The 16092-nt window shown below is 53.0% G+C and overlaps 1 protein-coding gene across 3 annotated transcripts in view; it reads left to right on the top strand.

Annotated features, from left to right (window-relative positions):
* STRA8 (stimulated by retinoic acid 8) overlaps positions 1-16092 on the top strand; it is a 181367-nt gene that overhangs the window by 69705 nt on the left and 95570 nt on the right. For all 3 annotated transcript variants that reach the window (XM_085650526.1, XM_085650525.1, XM_085650524.1), the window contains exon 5: positions 532-681. In XM_085650526.1, coding sequence (XP_085506652.1) covers positions 532-681 — 150 coding nt within the window. The remainder of the gene's footprint in view (positions 1-531; positions 682-16092) is intronic.

The following is a 16092-nucleotide window of genomic DNA, read 5'->3' as shown; positions in this document are numbered from 1 at the left end:
CTTATAGCTACTTGACCCTTTATCAATGCAGTATTAGATGCTTGATTGTTGATCACAATAATAATAACTTTTTTATGCATAGCACCAGACCGCATGTCTGCCATTTCTAGGTGATTGAGGTAAAATGTGCAGCCTTATAATTGTTCAATATTAGTAAGAATCTCAGCTCTTCTGTATGTTATGTCTAAATAGATGTTATCTGATATTTATCTGGCCTGATTTAGAGTTGGGTGATAACAGAAAACCTAGGAGGATTTACAGCTACTACAGAATGGATGATGTTTTGTTGTCATTCAAATCTAAATTAAGGTTTTAATTTTTTATTTTATTTCATAGGAATTTGATAACCGTTGATTGCACTGCCATGCTTGCTATCTTGTTTTTGATAACGTGATATTAGAGAGAAGTTAAATGTCAAGTATTTTACCAGAGTCATTGTGCGTCCCCATATATGAACACAGAACTCAGCATTTTAAGCACAACTCCTTGGCAGTCATGCACAGTATTTGTCCTCTTGTGTTGGTTGTCTAGCAATGCTTCTGTTGAATCTAGCAGAGAAAACCCGTTAATGAGCAGACACCTCGATAAGCAATATGGAAACAAGTCATTGGAAGAAGAGAGCAAGATTGAACTCACACAGTCATCAGTCACGTCGTCTCCTGATCTGATGGAATTTGAAAGGTACTATATTGGCTCAGCCATTTTATTGCCTGTCTTTACATGAATGCACTATTTTAGTAAACACAATGTCTGTCATCGCTATCACGGGGAACTTCTTGTAGCCAGAGACTGGACCATTGCAAGTGGTAAGACTCTGTTTTAAGAGATTGTACATACACATGTTGTGCCCAGTAACCTGAGCTGATTTCTAATTATTGGTAAATGTTTTACAAAATCAATACAAAGGGTCTAATTTGTGGTGGAATTGGTGGAAAATATCTACAAATAGCCTGATTTGTGGAGGATTTGGTGGAGATTTACCATGTCCTGTGCAAAGTTTAGTTCTTTTTCTCTTGCTACTTAACTTTATATAAGATCCTGAGTCTGGGTTCAAGTGTTTGAAACTTGTGTCTCAGTAAGCATCTAGTTAGTTTGTACATATCATTCAGGTATTTTATTGATGGACTTTTCAGTGGCTGCTGTAATAGACAAATGCATAAAAAGTTCCTTTGTTGTATGGCGATCCCAGCTATAAGATCACAAGGCAGGACAGACAACACAAGCCCAGGGGTGTAATCGGCATCATCTTCAAGGACGTCATCAGATGTGTACACAACCCCCAGCTACTTGAAACACCTATCGTTCAGATTTAATGTCCCAGCTAACTTTACCCTGAATGGCACCCTCCTAAACATACCACAGGATCATGCACCCACTTCACCAACACCATTTCTTACTTTGCCACACTTCTCATCCTTGACCCGAGCGCTTTCATCCTCCTCGAGGACGTGAACATCCACTTGGGAGACTGTACCAACTTGAACTAGGAAACCTGAGTATCATCCAACATGTAAAAGGATCCACACATGCTGCCGGACACCTCATGGACCTAGTTTTTACCACCTTTGAGGACATCTCGGTCAACAAGCCCACACTAGTGACCTAATCACGCCCTCATGAAGATCACCATTTCCATCCTACACCAACACAGAACTACTACCACCAGGCCAGCCTGATAAAACTGGAGCTACATCTCAAAGAAAGACTGGACAACCATACTCTCGGAACAACAGCCTGAGCACAGCAGCAACCTACCTGACTTCATCACAAACTTCAACAACTGGATCACCACCTACGGCGTCACCCTGGCTCCCCCCACCCTAAGTTGGCAGGGTATGCCCAGACGTGGGTCTCTTGCTCACTTTGCCATTGGATTTAAGCTAGTCTGGCTGATGAGGGCTGTTAGCCCAAAACCGGTCCCAGATGCTTGTTTCCGATCCAAGGAAGACATGACTTGGCAGTTGGGGCTGGACTGTTCCTATGAGGCACAGGGTCAAGACTGATTTGCATATAGCTGTGTCTGAACTGGGTTGGCGAAGTGAGCTAAAGAATGATGATGTATTCGACCCAGATCTGTGACTGGGGGTGAGTGTCTGGAAAGCTTCAGCGATCCGTCCATCATCGCCTTGTGTTTGCTTTGTTCGCCCTAAGTTGGCAGGGTGTGCCCAGACGTGGGTCGTTACTCACTTTGCCACTGGATTCAAGCTAGCCTGGGTGATGAGGGCTGTTAGCCCGAAACCGGTTCCAGGATGCTTGTTTTCGGTTTGGGGAAGACATGGCTTGACAGTTCAGGCTGGACTGTTCCCATGAGGGTCAGGGTCACTGGTTTGCATATAGCTGTGTCTGAACTGGGGTGGCAAAGTCAGCTAAAGAAGGATGATGGATTCAACCCAGATCTGTGACTGGGGTTAGGTGTCTGAAAAGTTTCAGCGCTCCCTCCATCTTCTCCTTGTGTTTGGTCCCCTCAAACCCTGCCACGCCACAAGATTCAGATCACAAGGCAGCTGGTATAGCAGCTGTCTTGCACACAGTGCAGCTCAGGGCCTTCCCTCTGTTGAAATGGGACCAGGACATTTGGGCTATGATCCCAATGCTTCAACCTCTGAGCCTCATTTCAGTGAGAGACGTCTGCGGCTTCTTGGCCTGCTAGCCTGCTTGTCAGCTGTGCCAATGGGATGTGCATTGGAACCTAAAGTCTCAGTGAGCCCAGTACCAAGGAAACCAGTCAGATTTCATCCAGTGTTCAAAGTAGACTGCTGAAGATCTACAGTGTTGGCAGCTCGACCACAATCTAACCACTGGCGTGCACCTGTTCTTTTCCAACCAGCGCTGTGGGTGGTGACCGACGGGTCACTGGGGAGGTCATCTGGGAATGGTGAAGATCAGAGGACTCTGGCCTATGGTGGAAGCCGGGCTCCATATCAGTCTTTTGGAGCTGTGAGCCATTCCTCTGGCGCTGAAACACTTTCTGCCATTCATCAAGGGTGGCTTGTACTGCAACACGCAGGTAGAGTGGAGTCCGGTAGCAAGAGGTTTTGCACCTTTGGTGGTGGTTAAAACGTCAGGACATCTCCCTGATTGCTCACCACCTTTTTGTTTAAATTATTTTTATTAACATTTTTCTTTTGCACATCATTAGGTAAGCATACGGTTAGAGCAGCACTCCATATAGCCGGTATGAAAGGAGAGAAAAGAGATTGCCGGTAGCATGATGTACAATAACCAACAATATCAGGAAATACAGGGATGAAAGGCATGATGAGCACACCAAACCGGGAGGCAATATCCCAACAAGGGCAGAGCAGTGCTGACAAAGTCCACAGCACCGGGTAGTGTGTGAATAGTACAGGTATGGTGCAATTCAAACTTAACCAGGGACATAGGGTACAACAAAATAAGGACAAGATAAGCGAAGGAAGGGTAAGGGAGAGTCTCTTCAAGATCTGCTGCCGCATCCAGTGCAGTTGGGGCAGCTAAGGGTCACCAAGAGCCAGTGACAGTGGGGCACCGAGACAGAAGGGCACCGAGACAGAAGGGCTAAATCGGTGCAGGTGTCGGTTTCCGTCTGCAGTCACGTCAGTGGGGGGCATACCTTGGGTAATAACCCTCTGTGATGTAGTCGGGTTCCCTGTGTCAGTGTCCATCCCTTGGAGTGTGGAGAGCATTGCGTCCCATTGAGGTGCCAGGGGAAACATACGAATGTCAAGCAGGTCCTCCCTACGTAGTGCCGCACCCTCCACTCTCGCCCAGTTAAGCAGGAATCGGCGCCAAGCAAGTGGGTAGGGCGATTGGGGGATTTCCAGCGCTTGGTGATCAAGCTTTTGGCCGTCATGAGACCCAGGTCCAGGAACCGCGTGGCAGCTCTATATTTCTTGTTTCTGCTGAAGAGGTGTAATATATGAGCTTCCCAAGTCTGTGGGATGGTGCGGGAGGTGCAAGAGGTGAGAGAGACCGTCGCATCGCTCCAGTAGTCAGCCAGAACCTAACAACCCCACAGCATATGAAGTACGTCGGCATCTTATTGCTGGCAGCGGAAACAGGACGCGTCTATGCGGAGGAAGTACTTGTTGATTCGGGCAGGGGTAAGGTAGGCCTGATGTAATATAAAAAGTTGTATCTGCTTGAAACGCTGGTTACGGGGGATGCGGGTCGGGCTGCCTCGGGCGGTCGTCCACTCCTTATCTGTGAACGCCCTCCCCAAGGCTCCTTCCCAACAAAATCGAAGTCGACAGAGGTCTACCTCTGTGTGTTGTCGAAGTGAAGATGCGAACCAGCGCGTGAGATGCCCTCCTGTCCCCATCACGTGAAGGCATTGTAAAATGTGGTGCGTGGGAGGTTCCTGATCAAGTGTACCCCATATGGACAACAATGAAGCTATGAGTGTTCTGTGTAAAAGAAACTGTCCAGGGTGTAAGTTCACCTGCGCTACGAGTTCCCGGAACGGGATACGAGTGCGCTCCTGGAAAAGGTCCCCCACATCCTGTATCCCCTCCGAGGTCCAGTGATGTAACTCAGCCGCCGTCGTGTAGGCATCCCCCGTGGAGTTCCCTGCAGTGGGATAGTGGGCGCGTATGTGATGGTGGTTCTAGTGAGGAAAAGTCACCTACGGAAGCATCCGTACGCTTCAGGAAGGAGCCGAGTATCGGGAGGTCTGAGTTTGGAGCAAGGATGGAAAATTTGTAAAACGGTTTTCAGCGGCAGTGGAGGCTGCACAGTTGCCGTGTCTGATAAGTAACGGGAGGACAGCCACCTGGCAATCCATTGCAGTTGGGAGGCCAGATAATAATGCTCGAAGTTGGGTACTGCAAGGCCACCCAGCTCGGTGGGTAGATAAAGTCTTCCCATGGATACTCTATGGCGTGATGCCCCCCATATGAAGTCCCGCACCAGCTTTTCCCATTGCTTGAAGAAGGGGGGAGAAATGACAAGAGGCAAAGTGGCAAAATAACAGAGGAGACGGGGATGTACCACCATTTTGACCACACCATTTTGACCAGGGCGATCCTACCAGAGATCACCAATGGGAGACCGAATCGCCATGGCAGCCCGGAGCACGTTCCCATTGAAGAGATCGGCTTTAGTGCGATAAACTCAGACCCCCAAGTAGCGAAAGGTGTCGATGTGCCAGGTCACAGGCAGTCCCCCTAGTGTGTAGCCCTGATCAAGAACATCCCCCAAGAATGGAGATGGTATGGATTTTGCCGGATTCACTCGCAATCCCGAGGCGCGCGCAAAATGGTTAAGGCATAAAGCAGCAAGTCGTCCATGTAGAGCGGGATGGTTTGAGTGCCGTCACCTCATGCAATCCCCATATCGACATATGGGCCGCCAGCGGCTCCACTGCTAACGCAAACAAGAGCGGGGACTACGGGCATCCCTGTTGGGTTCCACGTCGCACCCGAATCGGATCCGAGACATAAGGACCTGTTCGAACCCGAACCGAGGGTTTGCGATATAGTAGCTGCACCAACTCCTGGAAGTAGGGATCAACCCAAAGCGAGCCAGGGCAGCAAAAAGGAAGTTCCAGGCCAGCGAGTCAAAGGCCTTCTCAAGGTCCAACACCATGCAGCGGAGCGTGGCCAGTCGATCAAGGATATTCCGCCACTCGAAAGTAGCGGAGTATGTTCAGGGATGTATTGCGTGGCGGGACAAAGCCATTCTGGTCAGAATGCACTAGGTAAGGGACCAACTGAGTCAGCCGGTTAGCCAAGACTTTCTCCAGAATCTTATAGACCGTGTTCAGGATTGCAATCAGTCGATAGGATTCAGGAGACGCGGGGTCCTTACCAGGTTTCAACAAGGATACCACGTTAGTGGTACGCATGGTTGGGGGTAGAGCCCCATTCGAGATGGCCACCGTGTACATCGAATGGAGGTGCGGCACCAAATATTTCGCGTAACTTTTAAAAAACTCAGTCGGGAGGCCGTCAGGTCCCGGGGTTTTACCAGAGGACAAGGAACGTAAGGCGTCACGTACTTCGTCTTCAACTAGAGGGAAGTCCAGCTCCAGGGACTGATCTATCGCAAGTGCCTGTAGTGAGGTGGAACTAAGGAGATATTCTAGCCTAGCATACGTTTTATGTGTTCCCGAGTAGAAAGTGTAGGCTCGGCTATGGGGATGGAAGTGGCGCCATAAGTCAACAATACCCAATTCTTGGACACGCGCCGACCCTGCCGGAGAAAGAGCGCCAACCTGGCTTGTTCGCTGGCACGAGCGGTCATGAATGTTATCAAATACCATATTCAGATACCCCCCCAAGCAATAGGTGTCTCTCCGAGTTAGCCGTTGCCTCAGTGAGTGCATTGTGAAAGAATGTGTCCTGACCTTCATTGGGGGCATAGAAGGACCCCGCTATGAAGGAAACTCCAGCCACTTGGAACTGATATGTGAGTAGGCGACCTCTAATCTCCGCCTCCTTATGGAGCACTTTCCCTTGGAAGGAGCGGGAGACGAGAATGGCGACCCCGGCAGATTTAGTAAGGTTGGAGGAGAATAGCTGTGTGGGAAAGGCATGTGACTTCATCCTGTGGTGGTCTTTGGGGATAAGATGTGTCTCCTGTAGGAGGCAAATGTCAGCTTTGGATTGCTCCAAGTAGTGGAGGACTGCCCTGCGTTTAATGGGGTTGTTCAAGCCACGTACGTTCAGAATAAGAATTCAAATGGGTGTGTGTGGCATCGAGATTAACATGAAACGTAAGCTGAATCACATCGTGAGTAGTCGTGTAAACTAAGGAATGGAGGGCTATGAGGGGACAGCCTATGCCATTTGACAGCTGATCCGCATAGCACAGTGGGGAAAGGTGGACGAGGGGACCCAGCCCAAAAGAAAAGAAAAAAAAAAAACCTGAAACAAGCCCCAAAGCAACATCCAGTTGGTGACAGTTCGAACAGTTGTAGTCATGGAACAGTGTCTGTCATCGCGAGATGACCGGTCAGAAAAGTGAGGGGGTTCCGTGTCGTGACCAAGGGGAAGAGTACCACTCCACCCACCGCCCGCCTGGGCCTCAAAAGGGAATAAGCAAAAGCACCAAAAAAGGCATCAGTAGTCCGCATGTGTCATTTAGTGCTGGGGCCCTCTACCGCGAGGGTCTCCGATACAGCTGTGAGAGCCGCCTGCTGATTCTTGACAATTTCGGATTTGTGCGGTTTCCGGGAGCGTCTTCGCCTGCCCTGTCGCCGCCATCCCGACGGGGATACCTCGGTTCTAGTCTCAGTGCTGTAATCATCCTCATCTTCACACGGTGGGGTGAAGCCCAGCAGCCTGCACGAGTCTGTGAGTGAGCTAAGTTGCTGAATTTTGCCATTGTACCGGAAGATTAAGCGAAAGGGATGTCCCCATGAGTACGGGATCCCCTGCTGTCTCAGATGCTCCGTCACAGGGCGGAACTGTCGGCGGCGTTGTAGGGTGATCAGGGCTAAGTCCTGGTACAGCACCGGGGAGTGGCCGTGAAAGGAGATAGGGTGCACAGATCTCGCCTTTGCCAGAATGGATTTCTTGATCCTGAAGTCCTGTACACACACCAAGATGTCTGTCGGAAGGGCATTGGGAGCCCGGGGTGGCCCCACTCTATGTGATCTATTGAGGGCGATATCAGAGTCAGGGGAGTCGCCAAGTATATGTCGGAAGAGATTGTTGGAAAAAGCGAACAAATCTTTGGTATCCTCTGTTGTTTTCACCCCCCGTATTCTGATGTTATGTCTGTGGAACCTGTTTTGCAAGTCCTCTAGGTGTGATTGAATGTCTATGTGCTGATCCTGCATCCTGATGATCTCCTGCTGGAGCAGCGTCATCTCGGTCGCCACAGTGTCGCTCTTTTCCTCCAAGGTGGCCAGTCGCTCCCTCACTGCATCCACATCCCCCCGCAGCTCCTTAATCTCCGCCGCGAATTCAGTTTTGACAGACTGTATGTCCTCCCGGAGGGTGAGAAACCGCGACTCCAGGAAGGCCTTTGTTATCGGTTTGTCCCCAGCCGACGCAGAGGGTTTAGGTGCTTCCTTCCCAGGGCCGGCGGTCGCCATGTTAGGGTTGGACAGTGAGAGGCCAAAGATATCTTTTCGCGGTTTCCACTTTCTTGTTCGCGAAAGGGACATGTCCCTCCGGCGCCCCCCGGCCCAGGGCTAAGAGGTGGAAGCTGAGGGGGCCCCAAAGTGGCCAACCAATCGATCAGTCGAGGGCAAGTGTAGTGAATGGTTACAAGACTCAGCTGTCTCTCCGGATATCGCCCGGTCCCTGCCTCTGCTGCAGAGGCTCCGCACTTGGGTGGGGGGAGAAAACGCTATTCTCTAATTCTCTTCCCAATACCTTCAAGGTGCTGCGTAGAGGTTCAGATGCTCGGGTAGTCAAGTTAGATCGGGAGAGGGTGCAGAACCAGCGCAGGCTGGGCAGGCAGGACCCCCTCAGCGTCCCTCGGCGCTCGCAGATCCCCACACCAAGTGTGCACTGGGTTCCGGCTGGCGGGAATCGCTCCTATGCAGGCCAGAGGACTGCTCGCTCCCAGACCACCGGCTGGGTCCCCCAGCTGCAAGTACCCCAGGGTTCACAGCTGCCCTCCGGAGCAGCGAGCCAGGTAGGTGTTATGGTTTGCGCGGCCGGTGATGGGCGTCCGCGCCTCCCCAGAGTTCAGCCCCCCGCTACCAGGCAAGGTCCTGCCTCAAAAGGCAGGAAAGCATCGAGGTGTTCATATGCTTCTCCGCAGCTGCTTTGAGGGTCGGGACAGGGAGCCTCGGGGGCCCTACGGCGGCGAAGCCTTGGTGATGATGCAGTCTTTGCCTGTGTCCGGGCCTGATGTAGAGTTGTGGACCTGCCAGGTGGGTACCGGAGGAAGCCGCGGGTGTCCCGTGTGTCACTTGGAGCGCCGGTCCCCTTGCAGGTGGCTTAGGGAGCGCTCCAGGGCCGCAGCTCTAGGCGGTGATGTCGTAGGCTGCCGAGTTCCACGGAGCCCGGACTCCCTCCCGGACCAGCGCGCGGCCCTCCCCGGTGTGTCCTCACTCACCGCTCCTGGTCCAAGTCCGGCGCCATGGAACGGGATCGCGTCACCAGTGGCCTCTCCTTTTACTGATCCCGCGCTGCTACGTTCCACCGCTCGTCAATAGTCTAGGCCGCACGGGCCTCGAGAGGCTGCCGCTGGGGGAGCCGAACCCCAGCGCGGCCGCAAGCAGCTGGTCTGATGACTCTCCCCTCAGTCCGAGAGGCTCCGGTGGTCACCACCGCTCCGCTGTGGGCCCAGGCTGGCACGCTCAAGGTACTCCGGCCCTCTTGTTCCCTCGGCGCCTATGGCCTGCCTCATCCGAAGGTCTACCTCCATCTCGGGTGGTTCAGTACTGGAGGTCGGGGATTCCAAGGGCCAGATGGCCGCACGTTGTTCCCCGGTGGGACTCACAGGCTCGGCGATCCCTCACAGCCGATCAATGGGAGCACTCGGCGCATGCCAGGAACACTCCGGTGCAATTGGAGTCAGCTCCGCAGGTCTTGGACGTCTCCGCAGTCTCGGTGGCCGTCCGGGCGGGGCTCGCCTCGCGGTCCCGGGCCCAGCGCCCTGCGCCCTCTGGGGTCGCTCAGCTCAGGGTCCGGCTGGGCAGCAGTGCGAGCCACCCGTGCGCCCCCTGGTCGTCGGAGGGACGGCTGCTTGATGGGACGGCTGCTTGATGGGAAGCTGGCTCCGATGGGCTGGTACTCCAGGCCACCGCCTTGTCGAGGCTGTCCACTGCCGGGCCCAGGAAGAACGCTGCCAGGCCCACACGTGATCCCGCCAGATCTGCCGCTCTCCGCGCCCGCCACGGGGCTGCGAGGGCTGAAAAGGAAGGCCCCCGTCCGGGAGACCCTCCGACGGATCCTCAGGTGGAATTTGCGTCCCGTGGAGGTCCGGTAATGCTGTTTTCGGAGGGCGGAGCTCTGAAATGTACATCTTACGTCGCCGCCATCTTGGCCACACCCCCCCCGAGCAGCTACTGTTTAAAAGCGTCTGCATTAATTATGGCTTTTTTATTCGATTTTAAGATAATGGACTGACACCACTGATTCGTCCCACATGTGACATACATTTGAAGCTTCGATCACAATATAAGATTTGAAGCAACTTTTCTGGTCATCAGTTCCTGTGGAACACCTCCACACCACAATTAAGAGCCAAAATACCAAGTCCTGAAGAGAATCCCGGATTTGTTAGGGATTCGAAACGCGTTGGCTTTGAGTATGGGGACTGTTGATGGGGTGTGTCATGAGGAATGTTAAATAATATTTCCCTCAGCAGCTTCTGCCAACACCCACCAGTAGGTTAGGTATCCCCATCCTTCACAGGCCGGACAGGAAACATGTGTTGCGAAAATGAGTAACTGTCCGTCTGGCGTTAATATGAATGTAGGACTGGTTTAATTTCAGGCTGGCGCACGAGTTATTGATGTTTTTCTTGTGATTATTGATTTGTTGTTATTATTTGTTTGCAAAAAACGTTCCATATATTATTATTTTTTTCTCACAAAATGTTTTTTGCACTATGTAAATGTTGTATATAGTTCTATTTCAAATGTTTTTGAATTGTACGATTTACTAATGTGGTGTTTCTTTGAAAAGACATGCTCTATTGATTTATGAATGTCCTTGTTGAAATATCAAAAATAAGCGAATTAAAGCATGAAAACTTTGGAATTAATGTTCTAAGGTTTCTCACAACTCTAATCAAAATAACCCCCCCAGACATCCTGTATGCTTATTTCAATGATCAAGTAAGCCAGCAGCATCCCTGCCCTGTCCGCGGCAGAGTGAGAATGAATCGAGTGCGCCAGATAATTATGGCATCCTAGTCGTTCCAGTAGTGCCTCCCGTTCGGTATGGGCCGCATCCAGGCGCCGTCGTCCGGCCAGGTTGGAGACAACCTGCGTCTCGAGCGACAGCAGCCATCCCTCAATACGCGCCAGCGAGGTGTCCAGCTGATTGCGGATACTCCAGGTCTGCCCAAGACAATGCGCCCCAACCACCACTTTAAAAGCCTCCCATTCAGTGACAACTGAGTCCGTGGAACCAGTGTTAAGTGCCAAATTACTAGCTATCTCCGATTCCAGGGAACTTCGGAAGAGGGGATCCTCCAAAGCCGCGGTCTGCAGGTGCCAGGCCGGGACCGGGGAAGGTTTTGGTTCCCAGGCCAAACGCATCACCAAGGCATTATGATCGGAGTGTGTCCGGCCCAGATAATCAGTCGACTGTATCAAGAGGAGGAGGGCAGCGGACGTAAGGATACGATCGAGGCGCACGTGCAGCTTATGGACTGGGGAATAAAACAAGTATACCCTGGAGCGAGGGTGATGTTCCCGCCAGACATCCGAAAGGGCCCAGTTACCCAACCAGGTTTTTAAAAGGTGAGCATTAGAGGAGGCTGTTGCACTAGTGAGAGGGGGAAAGGAGCGGTCAAGGGAGACATCAAGCACAACATTAAAATCAAACGCCCAGGAGCCACGGGACATCTTTCCATTGGAGCAGTACCTCAGAGAGATCACCCAGAAATGTACCCTGCGCAACATTGAGGGCCTATAGGGAGCCGAGTAAGAGCGGTTGGCCGTTCAGTCTACCTCCCACCAAGACATAGCGTCCCATGGGGTCTATCAGGACTTCTTTCTCCTCCCAGGGAACCCCTGCCTTAATCCATATAATCGCCCCTCTAGCCATGGACAAATAGTTGGTGCTGTACACCTGGCCACGCCAACGTCGGCATAAGCGGGTAGCCTCAACGGCAGTCCGGTGCGTCTCCTGTAAAAGTGCAACACTCGACTTATGACGCTGTAAATAGGCGCAAATGGCATATCGCTTAGAGGGTGTTTGAATGCCTCTGACATTCCAGGTTATGACATCGAGATTAGTCATTGGGACAATGTATGCCGGTGCACCCCGCCCATATGGTATGGGAACCTCTGTGCAGCGGACCCCCTCGGATGGGAAGGACATAGTGGCAGCAGGTCTGTAGGGATGGCGACTCACGTATGGGGAGAAAAGTAATAAGGTGAAGCTGTAAGAAACCATAAAACAGGAAAAGAGCGGAACCCCAACATGAGGAACTGCCCAAACAATCACGCCAAAGCATGACTATGGAACTAGTATCGTTGCATGATTGCGGGGGGAAATAAACCAGCGAGAAGGAGGAATCAGTGCAAAGACTGTCCCCTTTGGTTACCCCCAGAGAGCAGGAGATAGAGCATCATAGAAATACTGAAAAAATCATGCCCTAGAGCGATATGGCGTCCAAATAAGTACAAGAAGCAAAAGTCAAATAATGCTGTCTGCTGTTTGTGGGGTGACACCCTGGGGTGGGGGGAAGTCCGCATCCAGGGACCACTCAGGCGTGAATTCGGAGGCCCCGGACCTGGGGGGTGAGACAACAGTCAACTGGGGAGGGAGGTCTGGTGGACCGGAGGGCTGCCATTGCCTGCAGGGTCCCTTGGCCGTCCAGTCAGATTTGGTCAGGACTGGAGACGGGCACCCTAGAACCAATGTCCTTGGCTTTTCTCCCCCTGCGTCTACCTCCACGGGCGCTCACGGGGAAGGGACTCATCAGACGATTTGGGTGCGGTCGCCAGCCCCTGCTCCTCGAGCCTGTCCCACGCCTCCGTAGGGGAGTCAAAGTATTTTGTATAACCATCTTTAATGACTCTCAGGCGGGCCGGGAAGAGTAAGGAGTAGCGGAGGTTCAGATCACGGAGTTGCTTCTTGACTACGGTGAAGGTGGCCCGTCTTCTCTGTACCTGAGCGGTGTATTCGGGAAAGAGCGAAACGGGGACATTCTGTACCTTAGGGCTGGGGTGTTTGCCCAGTTCCCGTAGAATAGCGTCTCTGTCTCTGAAGTTCATAACTTTAAATAGGAATGGACGAGGGCTTGCCCCTGGAGGGGGCCTGTGAGCAGGTATGCGATGGGCCCTTTCCACTACGAATTGTGGGGAAAGTGATCCGGGGGGGCATGAGCTCTTTCATCCAGGCTTCCGTGAAGGTCTTGGGATCCCGCCCTTCAGATTCCTCGGGGAGATTGACCACACAGACATTTTTAAGGCGTGAGCGGCCCTCTGCGTCGTCTGCTTTCTCCCCCAGAGTGCAAACCTGGTCTAGTAGGTCTTGTAGTGTGGATGCGTGATTCCGGGATCTGGGCTGAAGGTCGATAATTGCGGTCTCAGTCTCACGAACCCTGTCAGAAAGTTTATGTTGGTCGGCCCGGAGGAGCGTAAAGTCCGAGGTGATTGTGTCCATCCAGCCCTCCAGAGAGGTGTAGGTCTGGTCCAGGCCATTACTGATCCGTTCAACTGCCGCCAAGACAGTGTCCAGCTTAGCTGCAAGATCGGGCGGACTCGCCCCCGTCATGGATCCAGGAGCCGCGGATGTCGGCTCAGTTTGACCCTCAGGGGGTAGGTCGCGGTGGGTGGTGTTGTGTAGCCGGGCCATAACGATTTTCTGCACGCTCTGCATAGGAAGCGAGGTCAGGGTGTCAGGCTTCCACGGCCAGGCGGGGGTCCTCAGACCCGACCAATCTTCACGGCCACCCACCACAAGTCAGGCAGCACAAGCGTATTGCGAGGGATGATCGTAGCAATTGCAGGGCCACTCCGGGCATTGAATTTTCTACCACCGGGGTCACCGCCAAGGTACTACAGATGAGGAGAGAAGGGAGGCCCCCTGCAGAGATGCGGCATCACGATTCAAGACCCAGGCACAGAGAGGATCACCAAGGGCTCGCAATCACTACCGCCCAAAAGCCCTCGTGACAGCCGCGCGGGCACGGGCGCTGAGTGATGTCCTAGCTGATAGCCAGTGAAGGTAATTCAGATGTGGGGCCCTGGGTCGGACCGACCCCCGCGGCCCCCAACAGCAAAACAAACCCTTCAGTCAGCCCCATGCAGCCTCCCGGTCATGAAGAACACACTGCCAGGAGTAAAATCTGTGCATGGTGAGTGTCGTGCCTCCGGTCCTCGTCTCCTTCCAGATCGTCGCTGGCGGTATGCCGCACTGATGGGGCGCGCCGCGGTCTTTGTTAGACACCGCGCCAGAGAGCCGAGTAGTGGAAGGTGCCACAACCGGCAGCACAGCAGGCAGTTTTCGCTCCAGAAGGAGGGGGAAAGTTAATATGTAGCTTCAATATTGGTTCTGTGAGTAGCCCGGTATGAGCGCGATTACTCCACGACCCCCGGGCCCACAAAAGGCGCTGCCGCCCAGTTCCAGTCCCGTCTAGGCGAGGGGCCCTAGGCCCGATCGAGCCCCGTGGACCCCCACTCCAAACAGGCGCTGCAATTCCAGGTTTACCACAGGGCCACTGTGTTTACTCAGCAGCAGGATCACCTCGTGCAGATCACCTCCGCAGGAGCCCTAGGCCCGACCGACCCCCGTGGCCCCTCGCCACTAGCCAGGCATGCAGGCGCAGCTGCTCCACGTGTAGGTAGGGGGCCCTAGGCCCGACCGACCCCCGCGGCCCGCCACTGCCAAGAGAGCACCGCAATCGCACCTCGTGGGCCTACCTTGTTGGTTAAGACCTCTCCGGGCATCTCCAGGAGGGCAACAGCGACGGCTTCTGCAGCCCCGGCCCGGGCCGCCGGACCGAGCACATCTCGTGATCAGCCCTCCGGCAGTCTCCGCCAGTCCTCAGTTGCATGGAGCGCCCCCCGTTTCCTGCGGCGCCATCAGGGTTGTCGCAGGGGCCGTCGCGCTCACACAGGCAGCACGGTCGCTCTGCACGGGTCGGCCACGCGACCAGGTCAAGAGCTCCCCAGAGCAGCAGGACGCACATCCCAGGGCAGCCACGGAACGACCTCAGGGTCCGGACGACCCTCCGCTGGCAGTGCAGCCATGGCAGACGAGCACTGAGGCTGGATAGACTGCCGTTAAAGAAGGATGCCCAGGATAATCAGGGGATGAGGCTCGGAGCGTTAGCAAGACGCGTCCACCATCTTCGGTGCCTGGCCATGCCCCCCCTGATTGCTCACCACCTTGAACGATCATTCAACCCCAGGGTGGACGAGCTCAGGCGGTGGTACCTGGCAGATCATAGATGGCATCTACACCCCAAGATGGCACAAGTTGTATTCTGACAATGGGGGTGCTGCAGGCAAGGACTCTGCATGAGCCAACAGATCTTCCTAGGCTGGAAGCGATCCAGGCAGTGTCTCAGGACCTCTTGCTAGGTGCCAAGGGTTCCTATTGCAGATCCAGTGGCAGACCGCACTTGCCACGCAGCGGCAGCGGCAGCGGCAGCCTAACTCGTGAATCATCTGCAGGTGATCCGGACGGGGTAGCGCCAAAGATACCGTTGCAAATGCCAAGGCCTTAGGGCATCATCCATCCCCTGATATGTAGTAAACTTTGTCCTGTATGCCCGGTATCAAAAAGGTTTGTGCAGGTCGGTCTGCAAGTTCTTAAACCAGTGTCTGCCATCTTGTGGCACTTAACCATGCCCCTTATGATCGAGCAGAATACCATCACTCGCAGTGAAGGGAGAAAGTGGCTGAAGTGGGCCGACCCATTGCCCATGATATATGCCCTTGTAGGCACAATAAAAATGTAAATGACACTACAGACCAATGGACTAAGAGGGCTGTCTGAAAGCCCCTTTAAGTGTATTATACAAATATTGTTGGTAAAATTAAAATATCTTGGCTACCACCAGACCTAAAAACATTAACACGCCATGGAATTTGCTAACCATCATGGGGAGCTAGGAACTTTGTCAAACGTAATGGTTCCAAATCACACCTGCTGGAGTTCACTGACCAGCACACCAATAACATTCCGTTAACTTCCTCCGTTCTGGCCATCTGCCCATACTCCACCACTCATCCTAGTTTAGTCACTGGGCAATATAAAAATCCAACAAGGCACCTTCTATTTGATAATCAGATATGTTGTGGGCTATTTTCATCAGTACTTTCATTTACTCCAGTGCGTTGCCCTTTGAGCCTATGATAGTAATGAGAGTTACAGAGAAACGTTGGGTTTACTACACAAACCCAGATTATTATCTCTGTGATCTAGAAGGTCGCAGCTTTCCTGAGAACTGTAAAGAGACTCTTGGTGTCCATCTCCTAAGGCGCGGAATCACCGCCCTTCCATCAAGATTTTTAGCATTCAG

This window comes from Triturus cristatus, chromosome 4_1 (assembly GCF_964204655.1).
Source record: "Triturus cristatus chromosome 4_1, aTriCri1.1, whole genome shotgun sequence".
Classification (NCBI taxonomy): Eukaryota; Metazoa; Chordata; class Amphibia; order Caudata; family Salamandridae; genus Triturus; species Triturus cristatus.
Note: the sequence above shows the minus strand (reverse complement) of the source record. Positions and strands in the feature narration are given on the sequence as shown.